The sequence below is a fragment of the Rhodamnia argentea genome, chromosome 5 (assembly GCF_020921035.1).
Source record: "Rhodamnia argentea isolate NSW1041297 chromosome 5, ASM2092103v1, whole genome shotgun sequence".
Lineage (NCBI taxonomy): Eukaryota > Viridiplantae > Streptophyta > Magnoliopsida > Myrtales > Myrtaceae > Rhodamnia > Rhodamnia argentea.
In genome coordinates, this window is record NC_063154.1 from 25,064,407 (window position 1) to 25,082,173 (window position 17,767).

Below are 17,767 nucleotides of genomic sequence, written 5' to 3' on the forward strand. Positions count from 1 at the left end.
TTTACTTTCTAATATTCACTTTTTCATTTTATTTTCCGTGCAACAGAAGCCGGACAGAGCTTCTGCTTCTCCTCCACCGTCCCACTTTCTTCTCTCACTGGTTCGCAGTGTCCAATTAGTAGCCGCGAGACTGTAAAGAAGCGAGAACGGAGCAGACACACCCAGCAGCAGATCACCCCACAGCGACGAGCTAGCGAGGAGTCGCGAACTCGGGCCCCGACTGTATCCATCGTCTCATTCCAGCTTGCGAACTCTGCGGTAAACTGTGCTCCCGTCTCTCTCTTTCTTTCCGTGCGATCGTCTCTCTCCACTTGATGTCGTCGTCGATTGATGGGCTGGGGTTTTCCTTGCTAGTGCTCGCTTTGGGTCGCCGTGGTGTTTCGTTTGCCGTCCTGTTGTAGTCACACGCTGAGGTGGGATTGAGCTAGGGCTTGTGCGGTGTTACCAGCTTGTGGGTGTTGGTGGGTTTGGGCCCAAGTGGTGATACATTGTTGTTTTGTGGATGACAATGACTTGGGATTGGAAAAAAAAAATTGGTTTCTGGTTTTGCATAGTGATAACATGAGTCGGTTATTTTTTTTTTTTTCCTTTCCCCTGCTAGCCTGATTCTTTGCGTGCATCGTGCTTTTTGATTCAGGTTGATTCAGGGATTGGCGGTTGGTAAGTTTGGTCTCTGTAAAGATGGCGAATCTACAGATGACCGGCATACTGGAAAAGGTATCGTCACATCCTGATATGACTGTGTGCAACTTGAATGCTGTTTTTGGTCACACCTTAAAGGTGCCGAGGATTTCATTCTGACGTTAAGCATGTCTGTAGATGACGGGCAAGGACAAGGATTATAGATACATGGCGACATCTGATTTGTTGAACGAGTTGAATAAAGAGTGCTTCAAAGCCGACGCTGATCTAGAGATAAAGTTATCTAATATCGTTCTCCAACAGCTTGATGATGCAGCTGGCGATGTTTCAGGATTGGCTGTGAAATGGTTGGCACTCGAACTTTAGTCCGTCCTCGAAATGATTACTCATTTGTGTTTCGTATTGTGCTGAGAGTTTTATTTGTGATGTCAAATGTACAAAGGTTTTATGTGTGCGAGTATTTATCTAGTTAAATTTAGCCTAGTAGCGTATAAAAGGCCAGTTGATTATGCATAAGGGTGATGGCTAGACGGGGGAAGTAAAATGAGAAAGCATTTGGAGACTGAATAACATTTAAGAAATGTGAATATTCCCCTGCCCGTGCCAGTTATCTCTAGGCATTAACTAATGATATGAACTTCCCATATGTTGGTTCCTTTTTTATGTTGACTAATTCAGTTGACTGAGTAGGTACGAAAAGATTTTTATTTCACAAGAAAATTTTACCTTGTGATTTGCATCGATCTTTGCATTCTCTGTTAACTTTCCTCTCTCAATCTTCTCATCTATCTCTATATTGGTACTGTCTATCCTATTGCAGTGTGTGCTGGCTCTTTTCTAACACCGAGTATGATCTGTTGATGCAGTCTTGCTCCTTTGGTCAAGAAGGTTAGCGAGGTGCGTGTTGTGGATATGACAGATAAACTTTGTGATAAGTTACTAAATGGGAAGGATCAGCATCGTGATGTTGCCAGCATTGCTTTGAAGACTATTATCTCGGAGATTTCTTCATTGTCTCTTGCACAATCAGTGCTTGTTATTCTCACTCCACAATTGGTAAAAGGAATAACTGGTCCGGTGAGTTTGTAGAAGTAGTCAAACAAGCCCATGCTTGCACATTCTCATGCTACATCTTGTGATAACTTATCGCATCATCTTACGGATCCAAATTTAGTTTTTCGAAATTTGTCAACATGAACATGCATCCTTAACAAGAAGTATGAGCACACATGTGCGATAAGGACACAAGTGGACGTCAAATGAACAAATGCGAATTTCCATACTGGGCAATTCTTGAATTTTGATGTTGGTGTTGGATGATTTGTATGTGGCATCTCTACTCAATTTTATCTTCAGTATACAAAATTGCAACTGATGGTGCATGCAAGTTTTACTTTGCTTTTTTTGTTGTCGTTACATGAGAGGTAATGTTTGGTAGGATTCCCTGGAGATTGACTTATCTAAAGTGTTAGAAAGGTCAACATTGGCAAGTTATTTTATTGCTTATGGCTGTTCAGTAGTGGGAATTGTATATGTAAATGAGATTAGCATTTTCTCTAGAAGGATAGAAGGTAGAGAAGACACTTCACTTTGACTTATTTCCAATGTTTCTAGACATGGATCTTTGCGGTTGTGGTTGGCAACTTCAACATTATCCGCTTATTCAACAACTAATGGACTGCAATAAAGGATGATTTAACCTCAAGTAATTCCAACTGGCCAAAAGGCAAAACTGCTGTTAGAGCTAATGATCCAAGTTCATTTGCATGCTTTGCCTCCCAATGTCTATATTTTTTTCGTGTTATTCAAAACGATAAACGCTACATTTCTAATGAGAGGAGAGTGTTACGGTATTTACATATTAAATTGCACTGCATTCGATGCTTAAGCTTTTAAAGCATCTAGCAATGGTCCCTCAAAACTTTACATGCTCTAAACAAACTTAAATGGAAATGGCACGTCTTATCTCAATTAAAAAGTCACGAACACACTTTAATCTTTTGAATGTTATTTTGTTTTACTAATTGTTCTAACTCTGATTTTTTCACCATAATAGGGTATGAGCACAGAGATAAAGTGTGAATGCCTTGACATTTTATGTGATGTGCTTCACAAATTTGGTAATTTGATAGCAAATGACCATGGACTTCTCTTGAGCGCCCTGTTATCCCAGTTGATTTCTCCTCAAGCTAGTGTGAGGAAAAAGACTGTTTCATGCATAGGTAATCCACAGTGTTGAATAGCTTCTCAGTCCCTTATTATTTGTATGCTGTTAGTGTTTCACAGCAAAGACTTCATTTCATTTACGTTGTGAACCAAAGTTGCTTCTTTTCGAACAGTAACATGATGTAATTGTGGCAATTGTTGTTGACAAACTGAGCAATCTTGATTGGGGCATCTGACTGGTTCACAAAAATATGAGGCTGATGGAAAGATTTTAGGGAGATTTGGTACATCAAACTTTAAGAAACAATTGGCTCTGGAGTTTCCCTCGTTATACTCTATTTGGAGAGTACATCATCTCGGCATTATAGTTGGCGTTTGACGTCTTGTCCTCAGTAACTTATGACGTACAATATGTTAGTCATGTTAATTAGCTTAGCTGAGCCGGGAGGAGGGACTGTTATGATTGTTTGTCAGCTACAGATGTGAAATAGTTGATAAGCATCTTGAAACACTGCTCTCTATAAAGTCACTGCCATTCTCCAGCTTATTTCAATTAAGGTTCATTATTTCACTTCGAGAAGGTATTATTTAGTAGTGGCCAAGGTTAAGAATGAAATGGATTAAGCGTGAGAATTGCATTGTCTGCAGCATCTCTTGCCTCAAGCCTCTCGGACGATCTGTTAGCGAAGGCAACTGTTGAGGTCATACAGCATCTGAGAAATAAGGTCATGAAGTCTGAAATGATCCGAACAAATATTCAAATGATTGGTGCTCTGAGGTTTGTTGTATTTTCTGTTCTTTTCCCATGGATTTATTGCACAGTTTGAGGAAGAATTATGGCCATTTAGGTAGCGTTGGTCTTACCTTGGTGATTAGGAGATGATATTCTTCGGCCAAGTTATACTTTATTTTTTGGAAAACTTTTGATAGTTGTAGTCTGATAGTCTAAGTGGCTCGCGTGTTTTACTTCCAGACAATGCTTGAACTTACTTTTCCTATGAGCACATTATGTTTGGCCTCGTATTTGATCATGCTATGGCTCAAGCTATTTCCTGTTGAAATTTCTTGTGTCTCCCTTTTCCCCTCTCTTTTTTAATGCTCATTTTAGTGCTTTGTATTTTTCTTGGTAGGTTAGTGTCTTTTTCTGGGATTAAGAGCACTAAGGTGTGCCTCTCTTTTACAACACAGAAGGTTAAATCTGGTTGTGTTAGTTATCGGTCTTTGTTTTTTGTCGAAACTTATCCTGATTGTTGCCGTTCTCATTGTCACTTATTTCTAGCTGTACCCTATTTGTTTGTTGACTTCAGGGAATTAAGAGGCATTTTGTATTTTCCTGTCCTTTTAACTGTTGTGAACGCCATTTGATTGTTAGAATAGGGCAGGTCTCAACTCTTCAGAAAGCTTTAGAAAAGTTGTGTATGATACAAAGGCACCATCAATATCTTAGGCTTAAACTGCAACCAATGAACTGATTTCTTGTGTTGCTGCCAATCCACTTTTGGTGGATACTAATATATGAAAATGTGCAATCTAGCCGTGCTGTTGGCTACCGATTTGGACCACATCTTGGAGAAACTGTTCCAGTGCTAATCAGTTATTGCACCAATGCCTCGGAGAATGATGAAGAGCTCCGTGAATACAGCCTGCAGGTAGATGGGTATTCTCTTGTTAATTGCTCTATTTTCTTGTCCTTTATTTAACTCCGATGTCAGCTCACTCTTTCTATAGATCGTTGCCAGTTTTTTTGGCCGGAGTTGTCGGAATTTCGTACTCATTTCTGCACTGTGTTTAATCTAATGTCGCAGGCACTAGAAAGCTTTCTGTTGAGGTGCCCCCGAGATATTTGTTCATACTGTGATAAAATCCTCAGTCTTACATTGGAGTATCTTAGCTATGACCCAAATTTTACGGATACCATGGAGGAAGATACTGACGAGGAAAATTTTGAGGAAGAGGAAGATGAGTACGTTAATCTAGCTATTAAGGAGCTAATGCAAATTTTTTTTAGTTGGAAACTTCATAGTGACTTGAGAACTGCATTCTGTTACAGTGATAGCGCAAACGAGTATACAGATGATGAGGATGCTAGCTGGAAAGTTAGAAGAGCTGCAGCTAAATGCTTGGCAGCATTAATTGTTTCTCGCCCTGAAATGCTTTCAAAGCTTTATATAGAGGTTTGTTTGAACAGGAGTTGCATCTTATTATGTAGAAGTGTACATTGTGCATCCCCATGAGAATCTACTCTGATTGTCCTGCTTTATTACTTTCCTGTTTGTTAGGTAGCTGTCTATGTTGCATCTGATTGCTTTAGGACTCTAATATTCTCATTTTCCTGTGGATATTTCTTGTTCAAAAGGGAATAAATGATTAATTAATGATATTCTGGTGCAGGCTTGTCCTAAGTTGATTGATAGGTTTAAGGAAAGGGAAGAAAATGTTAAAGTGAGTTGAGTTTCCTTAAAGCGCTACTGTTGTGAGAACCATAAGCTGGTCAGTTTCTAATACTTATACAATGCAGATGGATGTATTTAATTCCTTCATTGAGTTACTTAGACAAACTGGCAATGTGACAAAAGGGCAGATGGATGTTGATGAATCGAGGTAAGTTATAATTCTTTTGTATTTGTTGTTTATTTTTCTCAAATTATCACGAGATTGAAGTTTCAAAAACTAACGAGGGAGGTTAACCTGTTTATTTTTATCATGAAAGGTTCATCTTCGAGTTACTTAAGGTATTGATTGAAATTGGTTATATCACATTTGGATTATTGGAAAAACAAAAGGTCATGATGTGGAAGAGTTATAATCCTTTTAGGTGTTAATTACTTAGTGCACTCAAGTAACATAACAGGAGAAAACACGTCATCATCCACCACCAATATTTCTTTCTATATTGGAAGAATACAGGCAACATTTAATGGCCTTCTTATTTTTCTCAAGTGTGCGTCTGCAGATATTGAATAGTCTTAGATTTGTTCTTTCGCTCATATTTGTAGCTACTGATTTTCTTAAGAAGAGTGATAAATCGAATGTGGATTCTTGGTGTATGTAAAGGAAAAGGGAGATGGAACTTTAGTTATCTGAAATCCGGTATGGTTGGTAGGATGCTTCAACACACTTAGTAGGAAATTTGGAATCACGTTGATATGTAACTACTTGAAATTCCAGGCATTCTTAGGATCATCATACTTATGGTTGTGGAGGCAATCTCTTCTGCTAAATTCTCATGCCCAATGCTCCTAGATGTGATGAAAATTGATTTATCATCTTTGTTACGAAGAAAGGATGCCATGTGCTCTCTTTATATATTTGGAATATTTAACTAGAAACAATTTTACTTGAATGGATGCATTACCCTGATGGAAGAGCATTTGCAATAGGAACTTTTCTGGATGATTGGTTAGCAAGTCCTGTTGCATTACCCAGTTATTTATTGGCTTTCTGCTATGGAATCCTTAAAAATGAGTTTCTGATACTTAGATGTGCAAGGTTTTCTAGATTTGTATTTTTTGGTCAGTGATCAAGGTTCAGGAATTACTGTTCTCTTGTTATACCTGGTTAACATTTGCATAGCTATGTTTATTAGAGATTCTGAACTATTAAAAATCTGTCTTTTTTGTCAATCAATTATGGTGCTAATGGTTTGGGTGTGTAATGCAGTCCAAGATGGTTGTTGAAACAAGAAGTAGCAAAAATTGTCAGATCTATTAACAGACAGCTGCGGGAGAAATCAATCAAAACTAAGGTGGTGCAGTCCTTCAGACTCTTCGGATAATTTTACTTCCTAGTGAATTTTAATATATGCAATTGTTGCAGGTTGGTGCTTTTGCTGTCTTGAAAGAACTTGTGGTTGTATTGCCAGATTGTCTTGCTGACCACATTGGATCACTTATTCCTGGAATTGAAAAGGCACTAAGTGTATGTACATTGTCATTTTCCTAATGTTTACTAGAGATCTTGGACTCCATGATGTATATGATTTATTGGTTATTTCTCTGGCTACTAATTGTCATGTTGTCATATGTACCAGGACAAGTCATCTACATCAAATTTGAAAACTGAGGCTTTGATCTTTACAAGATTAGTGTTGACTTCACATTCACCTTCTGTTTTCCATCCTTACATTAAGGTATAACTCCTACCTTTTCTGTTGTCTGCAAAATTTACCATGAGATTGTTCGGTGGAAAGGGCTTTCTTTTTTTCGAATGTGTATGCTTTGTTGTCCTTATCAGTCTGATGGCTCTTGTAGTATAAGATGAAAGTTACTTTTTAGGACATGAGGGACAGTATGCTTTGGTATGATATGTTAACTTTCAAACGATACCACATTCAGCTGCTCATGTAGCGTTTACTATTCTCAAGGCTGTTCGTGTATTAATGTCTGTTTTCGACTTCTTGCTCCTTGAGCATTGTTTTGTTGTGTTGTCGACTTTGGATGTGCATTTTGGCATCCTCTGATGGGATTTTATCTGCTTAAAAGATGCACAATTTTTTAGGAAGGAATTCATGCAAACTCTTTTTGCTACCTGCCGTATTTGTCTTACTTGTATGTGAGAGTAGCAGATATTCTGCTTCCTTAAGATTAGGGTTTATACGAAATCAGCTGCAGCTGGTGGTATTTACTTCTTCTGTTTTATTATGATGTTTTAGGCTCTTTCCTCCCCTGTTTTATCTGCTGTTGGTGAGAGATACTACAAAGTCACAGCAGAAGCATTACGAGTTTGTGGGGAGCTTGTTCGTGTTGTCCGCCCAAATATTGAGGTGGGGTGCACTCATCTTATAATTGAGATTTCTTGGTGAGACAATCTGACTGAGTAGTTTTTGCACTCAGATGCATGGTTTCGACTTCAAGCCATATGTTCATCCTATCTATGATGCCATTATGTCACGCTTGACAAATCAAGATCAAGATCAGGTTTATACCTGTTCTCATGAAAAGTTTCTCCTCTGCTACTGTTGCTATTTCTTACGTTTACCCTTTCTTCAGGAAGTGAAGGAGTGTGCCATATCTTGTATGGGACTTGTTGTATCGACATTTGGTGATAATCTTGGACATCAATTACCTGCCTGCCTTCCTGTACTGGTCGATCGGATGGGAAACGAGATCACACGTCTTACGGCTGTGAAGGTTTATCTCTATCCTGCTGAATCTGTGACCCACTAATTTGGGGAATACCACTTAAATTGACAAATATTGAACTAATACATGATACCATTTTGATTGAGGCCCTTTCAAAAACAAATTCTGTTTTTCAAATCTTATTTCACTTTATCTAATGGGCTCTATCAAATTGTTTTGATTATGATGTATCTGATATGGATGGAAGTCTTGGGATTTTGTTAGTATCATAAGGTTGTGAATGGGCTCATAACTGGTTGCATGTTTGTTTGGATAAAAGAGTACATTATGATCTGTTGGTAGGACAAAGGTTTCAATGTTGGACAGAAGACTCAGGACATTGATGAATGCAGTATCTGTCTCCTCTTTAGACATGCCTATCTTTCCTATCATCCTTTGTGCTTTCAGCGTGTTCGTGTAGAGGTGGGGTCCAAATATAGTGTTTTCCTCGCAGGCTTTTGCTGTAATAGCGGCTTCTCCTCTCTGTATTGATCTATCGTGTGTCTTGGAGCATGTCATTTCAGAGCTGACTGCATTTTTGCGGAAGGTATGGCATTTTTATACCATCTAACTAATATTCTATTCTTGACTAAATTAGCAAAAAGCTGGTTCAATGAGATCTGAAGTGGTCGCTCTGTGTTTATTATGTAGGCCAATCGAGCTTTAAGGCAGGCCACGCTTGGTACATTGAATTCCTTGATTGTTGCTTATGGTGATGAAATTAGTTCCTCTGCGTACGAAACTATTATTGTGGAGCTGTCATCCTTGATAAGGTTTCTCTCTTAAGTTTTATGTCTCTTTGTGCCTACAAACTATACTATATTAGCTGTTATGAGTTCCTATGTGGAGCTGATTGTTATCTCTTATATTTCAGTGATTCAGACTTGCATATGACAGCTCTTGCCTTGGAACTGTGCTGCACTTTAATGGCTGACAAAAGGTCGAGCCAGAATATTGGCATGGCTGTTGCTGACAAAGTTCTTCCTCAAGCATTAACATTAATCAAAAGCTCACTGTTGCAGGGGCAAGCCCTTCTGGTACTTTTTAAATTTGAAGTGCATTCATGACTAGGATCTTTAATGTCACTAAGTTGTCCTCTGATTGGATTTTGCAGGCATTGCAAAACTTTTTTGCTGCATTGGTGTATTCTGCTAATACCAGCTTTGATTCTTTACTCGAATCTCTACTCGCCAGTGCTAAACCATCTCCACAGTCAGGTGGCATTGCAAAGCAAGCATTGTACTCTATAGCACAATGTGTGGCTGTTCTCTGCCTCGCTGCTGGTGATCAGAAATGTTCAGCTACTGTGACAATGCTCACACAAATTCTTAAAGATGATAACAGCACCAATTCAGTAAGACATTTCTTTTCTGATCTACCTAGTTACTGCTTGTAGTGGTAAGGAGGTACCCAGTTGACTTTGGAGAAGTACAAGTCTTTTGACATTGAAAAAATGTCTCTTTTATCTCAGGAAGAAAATCATCTGAAATTATCAAAATTTGAACCAGGACTCAATTCTATTTTGATTGTCCTTGTTCTTGTGGTTGGTTTATAAATGGGACATGACATCAGACACTAACTTGATTCATGGGAATAAAGAGGATCGGAGGCATGGGAACTTCAAAGATTTTAAACTGATAATTTAAATCTATTGGCATTCTCTAATCGGTAATTGTGAAGAAAGAAAAATTGCGCCCTGGTTTGTATTCGGTAATTGAAAAACTCTTATTACAGTAGTTTTTGTTCAATTCAATGATTGTTCCTCTTCTTGAGGTTTACTTGGAAGAATGTTCCACCACAATCTTGTAGTTTTTCTTTGATCATATAGATAGTGATTATTTGAGAAGATAAACGGTCATATACTCATTCTGTTAGTATTATGATTATGCACATACGCATTGTGTTGCTGTCGTTTTAAAATTTTTGCTTTTACCTCACTTGTGGTCCTTCCCCTGATGAATGAAAATCTGAAAGGAGATTGGGAAGTAAGAGCTTGCATTAGTAATTGGTCTGTAGTAAGACAGTGGGTAAGGGGCTAAAGACATGGAAATATGTAAGAGTTAACAAAACCTAGACAAGGCTGATACAATTGTCTTCTCTCTCTATCACTCTCTGTATGTGCACGCTCATGTGGGGAGAGAAGAAATTCCATTGATTGCAAGCTTTGTAATCAAATTGCTTTTACCTCTCTCAAACTTAAAAATTCTCTTAACATATTTGTATAAGATGACTTGGTAAGACATTACTTGACATTGTATACATATTGAGCTAGAATTAAAAGTACATAGTGGTCCTCAAGCCTTTCAAAGCTCAATACTTCCAGCTTGTGCTCTTTCAGCTTGGCAGTAGATTTACTTGAACAAAACCAATCAATTGAGATCAGAAGTGTAGCAGTGTGCCATATCTTTAATAGAAATTTTCCTATCAACCATCCTATATCGATGAGGTGATGCCATTGTGCAGGCTAAGCAGCACCTTGCATTGCTCTGTTTGGGTGAGATTGGTAGAAGGAAGGATTTGGGTGCACACATGCAGATCGAGAGTATTGTTATAGAGTCCTTCCAGTCTCCTTTTGAAGAAATAAAATCTGCTGCTTCATATGCCCTTGGAAATATTGCTGTTGGGAATCTCCCAAAGTATTTACCATTTATTTTGGATCAGATTGACAATCAACAGAAGAAACAGTATCTGCTTCTTCATTCTTTAAAGGAGGTATGTTATCTTCTTTGTGAAATCTTAAGTGGTTAAAGCAGTTTCCTTATGCTTTTATAATGCAATGTATTTCAGGTGATCGTTAGACAGTCTGTTGATAAAGACGAGTTTGATGATACAAGTGTTGATAAAATACTTAAATTGCTGTTCAACCACTGTGAAAGTGAAGAGGAGGGAGTTCGGAATGTGGTTGCCGAATGTCTGGGTAAACTTGCTCTAATTGAACCAACAAAGCTTGTCCCTGCCCTGAAGGTACGTTGTTACTGATCAATAGATTGAAGGGCACTCCATTCTAGGCTTTTGGAATACTACCTGTTAATGTCATTTAATGAGTTGAGGCTTTTCCATTTCCTGCTGAGACTGGAGAACTTGTATTTTGCATATCCATTCGATTGAGTTCTTCATTTTTTCTGAAATACGGTAAAAATCAAAGAGAAGCGCTTCAAATAATTTCTATTTGATTCGGACCTTTTTCTTTCATCTTTCGTAGGTGCGTGCAAGTAGTGCAGCTGGGTTTACAAGAGCTACTGTTGTCACTGCTGTAAAATATTCTATGGTAGAGAGACCAGAGAAGATAGATGAGATTATTTATCCAGAGATCTCAACATTTCTGATGCTTATTAAGGATCGGGACAGGGTATGTCTGTCTTCTTTCTTCTCTTAGACAAAGAATGGTACTTTGAAAGTTAATCACTGGATTTTCTGAGGTTTTTCATGTGATCTGAGATGAAGTTTTTACCGGTTTACCTTTTCTTCCCTTTTATGGAGTGTTTTTGAATGTTTTCTTTTTCCATTTTATTCTGACTCCTCTTTTTTGTATTGATTCCTTTAAGCATGTTAGACGTGCTGCTGTTTTGGCCTTAAGTACAGCTGCTCATAATAAGCCTAACCTTGTCAAGGGTTTACTGCCAGAACTTTTGCCACTTCTCTATGATCAGACAGTTGTTAAGGTACTAGCTCATAATAAGCCTAACCTTATATAACTGGTTTTGTGGTTTTCCTTCTTCTTTCTTTTATAGTTGTTAATTGATCACTGAGTGTGTTTTGGCCTATGTATGTCTGGAATTTCTGCAGCAAGAATTGATTAGGACAGTTGATCTTGGTCCTTTCAAGCATGTTGTCGATGATGGCCTTGAGTTGCGAAAAGCAGCTTTTGAGTGTGTGGATACATTGTTGGACAACTGCCTTGATCAAGTCAATCCCTCATCCTTTATTGTTCCATACCTCAGATCTGGTTTGGAAGGTGAGCTCTCTCTCCCTGCGCAAGACTTGACGTGCATGTGCAGATTACTTCCTCTGTTCATAGTTTATTGTACTTGCTCACTGATTTGTTACTGTTTCATCTTTCCAGATCACTATGATGTCAAGATGCCTTGTCATCTTATCCTCTCAAAGCTTGCAGATAAGTGTCCTGCTGCTGTCTTGGCAGGTGGGTGTGTTGTACTTTGAGTTTGGAAATGCTGAAATTTAATCGAATCTGATGTAATTTTCTTGTGAAACAATTTCAGTGTTAGACTCCTTAGTGGATCCTCTTCAGAAGACCATCAATTTTAAGCCAAAGCAGGATGCTGTCAAGCAAGAAGTAGATCGTAATGAGGACATGATTCGGAGTGCTCTTCGAGCAATTGCATCCTTAAATCGGATAAGGTATGTTTCTCTACTTAAGTGTTCTATTGCATTTTCTGGCGGAAAATGATGATGATGGTTTGTGGGAGAAGAGACTTCCATTATGAGCACTGAATCGCGAGTGGGCTTGGTTGAATCGTGAGCTGGACTGCGATCGTGCAACCAGACTGCAATCCGACCTTGACACCAGCTGCCAGCAACTTTGATGACGATCCGGATCATTTAATAATTTCTTGATTGTAGGACCTGTGATCCGGATTGTGATCCTGACAACCATGTTAAACATATTGCTCATAAACATTTAGGATAATTTGTTTGGATTGTTGTAAGATTGATGTGTTGCGTTTTTGGTTGGCGATTCTTGGTGGATTTAATTCTTTGAGACTATAGGCAAACTACCCCAAAAATACATGCTTCTTCATCTGGATTTATTGTTTTCATTCTCATTTTTGGATTTGCAGTGGAGGAGATTGCAGTATCAAGTTCAAGAATCTCATGAGCGAAATGTCAAAATCCCCAGCGTTGTGGGAAATGTACCAATCAATTCGTAATGAGTGATGAATGTGTCAAACCCTTGCTGTTGGGGTGTTGGTTTTGATGGCCTGCCAGAGGAAGAACAATCTGCCTTTATCTATGAAGTATGAATTTCCAGCAATCAAATGAAAGGATTGAAAATCTCCCTAGCCCCTTTCTCCTGAAGACATGCGTATAGGCAAGGACATATCAAAACACTGAGGGACCACAACATGTCCGGCTGGTTGGGAGCTTTGTCCATTTCCCTTCGACTTTCTTTGAGATTGGCTTCTTCTAAATGTATAGTGGACCGTTGGATTGGGCTACCAAAATCAGGACTGTGATTATATATGAGAATTTTCCTTTTCCGGCCTGCAGTAGCTTGTATTACTGCCTTATGGGTAAATTTTTTTGCACATTGAGCTTGGTCCCGATGCACAGCTTATGTTGGCTACAAAATGACTTGTACTGGTTGGCATGTTACGTCACAATGTAATCTGAATATAGTGAAATTTCTTCCGTTGCTAGGGTCTTGCCTTTTTGGTTTTGCCACATTGTTGGAACTGCTTCCCCTCCCATCCCCCCCCAACCCCAAATTCTCTCTCTGAGACCGTGTGTGTGGAGGATGAGATAATGATTGGTAACATAGGTGGCAGCAGCTGTAGTTGGTGGCTGCTGGTGGCGGTTCACAGGCAGAGGCGAGTGATGAATGGCCATGGGAGAGGCTGCAATTGCTTTTCTTGTCTTGGTGGCCAGTGCATGAACGTTAGTCATGAATTCTAGTCAAATATAGGCATGACTTTGTCGTCCATAGATGTGTCAAATGGGCGGGTCGGGTCGGGTCGAATATATTCCAATCCATATTGGCCCATTTAACCCTTTTTAATCCATATTCATGCAACGGAAATTCAAATGACCCATACCCGACCCGACTCACATCCGATTTATACTCGACCCACCTATATTAACAACTCTTGCCCTTCTCTACCGCCACCCCTGCTCACCCGCTGCTGCCCTCCCCCGCCAGCCCGCCGCCACTCGCCCCCGCCAGCCTGCTCACCTGTCGCCGGCCAGTCTGCTCACCCGCTACTGCCCCAAGAGGTGACAACGCAAGAGAAGTCCACGTATTATTCGATCGCTGAATGTGTTGTGGTGAATGCTATCAGGGATGGCATGAATCTTGTGCCTTATGAGTACACTCTGTGCAGATGGGACAGCCCTGCTTTGGACAAGGGATTGGGGATCAATGAGAGTTCCTCTCCGAGAAACAGCATGATAATCGTGTCGGAGTTCATAGGATGCTCGCCATCGCTGAGTGGGGCCATCCGTGTGAATCCGTGGGACATAGATTCCATCGCGGATGCCATGAACTCGGAAATCACAATCTCCGACTCCGAAAAGCATCTATGCCACGACAAGCATTACAAGTACATAAGCTCTCACGATGTCGAGTGCTGGGCTTGGAGTTTCGACCAGGACCTTGAGAGGGCTTGTCGGGAGCATTACCGAAAGAGATGTTGTTGAATTGGCTTCGGCTTGGTATTTAGGGTCGTCGCTCTAGGGCCCAACTTCAAGAAGTTCTCGGTGGATCACATCGCCTCTGCTTATCGGAACACAAGCAACCGGTTGATTTTACTGGACTACGATGGGACGCTGTTGCCGAAAGCTTCCATACAAAAAAGGCGTAGTGGTGAGGTGATTTCGATACTGAATCGCCTATGCAGAGATCCAGAGAACGTTGTTTTCATCGTGGTGGCCGGCAGTGGAGGCGGCGGCGGTGGGCAGGCGATGGCGGTGGCGGCGGCGGCGTGAGCTTGAAAAGTTATAACCCATGGGTTAAAAATAGATCGAAAATGGATTGAGCTAAAACTCATATTTGAATAGGCTTTATAAGCTTTAGACCCATATTTGATCCATTTTTTAAATTTAGTAAACCCATATATGATCCAAGTATATAAAAGTGAGTTAAAAAGTGAGTCAATGACCCATATTGACACCTTTAATCGTCTAATCTATAATGATAAAAACGAATCGCCCTTTGTTCTTTTGTTTTCCTTTTTTTTTTTTTTTGTCGGGAACCGCCCTTGTTCCGAAAGACTAAAATTTGCGGCTCCTCCAAAGACATTTAGAAACGCACATATTTCGCTCGGGCTAGCAAGGTGAGCCTCGGCGCCGCTAGCCTCAAGCAAGGCCGAGCCTCGTCGAATCCGGCTCAGCCTGGCTTGGCGGGGCTAGGCCGAGGCGAGGTTGAGGCAAGGCCGATTGCGGCCTTTGTCATGGCCGGCGACCAACCGAACAATAAATTAAAGAAAGTAATTAAAAAATAAGAAATAAAATTTCGAATTTTGAAAAAAAAATTAAAAAATGAAAAGAAAGTAAAAAAATAATTAAAAATAAAAGAAGATGTGAAAGAGAGGAGGAAGGAAAGATGAGAAAAATGTTTTCCTCTTCTCAAAAAGAGGAAAAAAATTTCTCTACTTTTGAAGGAATTTTTTCTGTATGAGGAATATGTTTTTCGAGACTAGTTTATTTTTTGCGAATCAAATACCGAAAAATATAGGAAACATTTTTCGAAAAGTTGCTTTCGCCAAAGAAACGAAGGCTAAGTAGCAATTTCGAATGAATTTATCAGCATTGGTGAAGAATTAGGAAGCAGATGATGTTCTTGGAGTTAGGATGTGGAGGGATCTCTTAAAAGAGATTGCTTGCTCCATTATAATTAGCACTACAAGTGGTGTTCCTCCTTTTCATTGACTGTTCCCTTTAGCATTCACATGTGGCAAGTTTGTCTTGAGAGTCATCATGATGTCTTTTGTAGGTCGTGTCAATTATCATCTTGTCTTCCTTGGGTGGAAGTCCATTGCTTCGGACAATGGTTGATGCTATTATTGAGCATATGACAACAAGATCGTAGCTTCCCTTTATTTCAGTAAGCAATTTGGATATTGTGTTTGAATATCTACTTCGTGCTCCAAATACTCGAATTTATATCCGACGAAGTTAAACAATCTCCCTCGAGATAAATGACCCGTTTTTTTATAGTACCGGTAGGATCAATTAGAAGAAGTCACACACTCATGTTTCAAAACATAAAATGAAAGAAAGAAATTTCACGATTGAATTGCCAATAAAAAAATAATGTAACGAGATAAAACCTAAATGCTTTAGCTTGTATTGAAAAGCTAGTTTCTTCTTTGCCTCCAATAGAATCGAAGCATTTTAAATTTCTCAAATGATGGATGGGAATGCAGCAAATAGAGCCATTGTGAAACCCGTCAAGTTAGTTCCCCACTCAAGAGTTACCTTACTATATTCTGAACTCAATGGTTTCAACGAACCCCAAATAATAGTTCATCTTGGTCCATATCGTTAATCACTATCAACGGTTCAAATATCTCAAAGCACTATATTTTGTATTGATTTAATTGTGTTGATTTTTTTATCTACATCAATGAAATCATATATTAAGATTTCTTTTCAATATTTCCAAGATTCAATCTCATAATACGTCTGGTGGCTACAAAGAAATTCACATAATAAGTGGAGTAGTACACATGTTTTGATTCACTTCAGATGAGTAATTATACCATATGTGATTGACTTGATGGTGATAGAATAGATCAACAAATCTGATTGATGCGTATTCCGTGCGTATTAATCCAACTCCTTATTACATGAAGCCGAAAAAGGTCTCGCTTACATTAAGGTCACCAATTTGAAACATGCTTGCACCTTACATGACTGGAGAGATTAGTCGAGTACCCCCGAGCCTCAAGTTCAGTCACATGGCGTTCACCCACACGAAGAGGAGGGGAGTGTCAAAAGCAAAATGAGCTTCAATGGAAACTTGGTAGGAGACCCAGCATCTTCTCTCGTTCCCAATGAGTGAGGTTTGACAACAGGTGTGCAATTGCCTCTGCTTTATCCAACAAACATATGATGGACTACAAAGCCAATGAAAGGAGGAGAACATAGGCCAAACTCCAACACCCAGGACATGTTTCAGACATGTCTGCTTGGTCTGAAAAGGACCTCATCATGCCAAACCTAAACCACAAGAAAGTAGGAAGCATCTCTACTACACTTTTGAAAAGAAAGCCTTCTCTCTCTCTCTCTCTCTCTCTCTCTCTCTCTCTCTCTCTCTGAATCACCTTTTCTTTTTGGTTTTTGGACTTTACTGAGGAAGTCTGGCTGGGGTTCCATGCACATGCATCCCATCACATCGTAGCAGTTAGAACGTCTGTTTGATCCAAAGGGAGGGAGAGAAGAGACCCCTACACAACAAGTGAGAAAGCACTACACAACCCACTCATCAAGAAAAGAAAGGAAAAGGGTGCCCAGAATCCATGGAATATCAGAGACAGGAACAATGGATTTTGCACGGCATGAAGACGAGAGAGACACTGAACAAGTTCATTGAAGACTCCCCCTTATCCGTCACATTGCTACAGTTCCTCCAAAAGGGAATGCTACTGTTGACAAAGGGCGCATCTTCTTTGCTTTTGTGAGCCATACGTATGTTATGTGCTATGTCCCTCATTTAGCTAATTCACTTTTGAAAAGTTTGAGTGCACACAAAACTTTGGTGGTGGATGGAGTTCGACATCTTAGAGCCACATTCGATGCACAAAAGAATGACTTGTACACAATTGGCGGCCAGCAACCGGTGGCAAGCGGCCAAGTTGAAGGACCGGTAGCCATCGGTGGTGACAAGATACTGGGGATTGGCAACCAAATACAGCAGCGCAGGTGGTGGAATTGAACTTCTGATACTTCTGTGGTTGTTAAAATTGTAAAATGGAATCCCAATCCTAGCAGAAACACCCTTTGTCTTTCATATTGGATAGACAATTCGGATGCATGCTAATTTCGGGGAGATCGGTAGCATGTCAAGCTTTGTGCCAAAGCAAAGTGTAGGTGCCTTGGTGGTATTTCAACCAATCACCGACATGGAAGCATATGAGGAAGGAGATGGATTTTCTAACGTT

The 17,767-nt window shown here is 39.7% G+C and overlaps 1 protein-coding gene and 1 long non-coding RNA gene across 3 annotated transcripts in view; one reads left to right on the top strand and one right to left on the bottom strand.

Moving 5' to 3' along the window:
• The first annotated feature begins 29 nt into the window (after positions 1-29).
• Positions 30-13,301, top strand: LOC115725861 (cullin-associated NEDD8-dissociated protein 1). 2 transcript variants are annotated; one of them, XM_030655505.2, is made up of 29 exons: positions 30-258; positions 649-717; positions 820-989; positions 1,509-1,719; positions 2,699-2,864; positions 3,457-3,586; positions 4,343-4,457; positions 4,614-4,771; positions 4,859-4,982; positions 5,200-5,250; positions 5,327-5,409; positions 6,469-6,553; positions 6,625-6,726; positions 6,839-6,937; positions 7,460-7,570; positions 7,641-7,724; positions 7,797-7,937; positions 8,383-8,475; positions 8,580-8,701; positions 8,803-8,965; positions 9,043-9,282; positions 10,392-10,640; positions 10,716-10,892; positions 11,131-11,277; positions 11,474-11,590; positions 11,715-11,883; positions 11,992-12,069; positions 12,149-12,287; positions 12,728-13,301. In XM_030655505.2, the coding sequence occupies exons 2-29, from the start codon at positions 682-684 to the stop codon at positions 12,822-12,824; spliced, it is 3,657 nt and encodes a 1,218-aa protein (XP_030511365.1). In that variant the 5' UTR covers positions 30-258; positions 649-681; the 3' UTR covers positions 12,825-13,301. The 2 variants fall into 2 exon arrangements, with proteins under 2 accessions (XP_030511365.1, XP_030511364.1); XM_030655504.2 differs by having other exon boundaries at positions 30-211; positions 647-717.
• A 3,594-nt stretch (positions 13,302-16,895) lies between these two features.
• LOC125315114 overlaps positions 16,896-17,767 on the bottom strand; it is a 29,729-nt gene continuing 28,857 nt past the window's right edge. Inside the window, exon 3 of the long non-coding RNA XR_007198479.1 lies at positions 16,896-16,921. This is a non-coding gene — a long non-coding RNA (uncharacterized LOC125315114). The remainder of the gene's footprint in view (positions 16,922-17,767) is intronic.

What these genes read in the sequence shown, in the direction of transcription:
- LOC115725861 (XM_030655505.2), top strand. Translation starts at nt 682, where the DNA reads ATGGCGAATCTACAGATGACCGGCATACTGGAAAAG. An exon ending in TTTCAAAGCTTTATATAGAG is followed by an intron (nt 4,983 to 5,199) that starts GTTTGTTTGAAC and finishes ATTCTGGTGCAG; the next exon opens with GCTTGTCCTAAGTTGATTGA. An exon ending in AAAGGGAAGAAAATGTTAAA is followed by an intron (nt 5,251 to 5,326) that starts GTGAGTTGAGTT and finishes TATACAATGCAG; the next exon opens with ATGGATGTATTTAATTCCTT.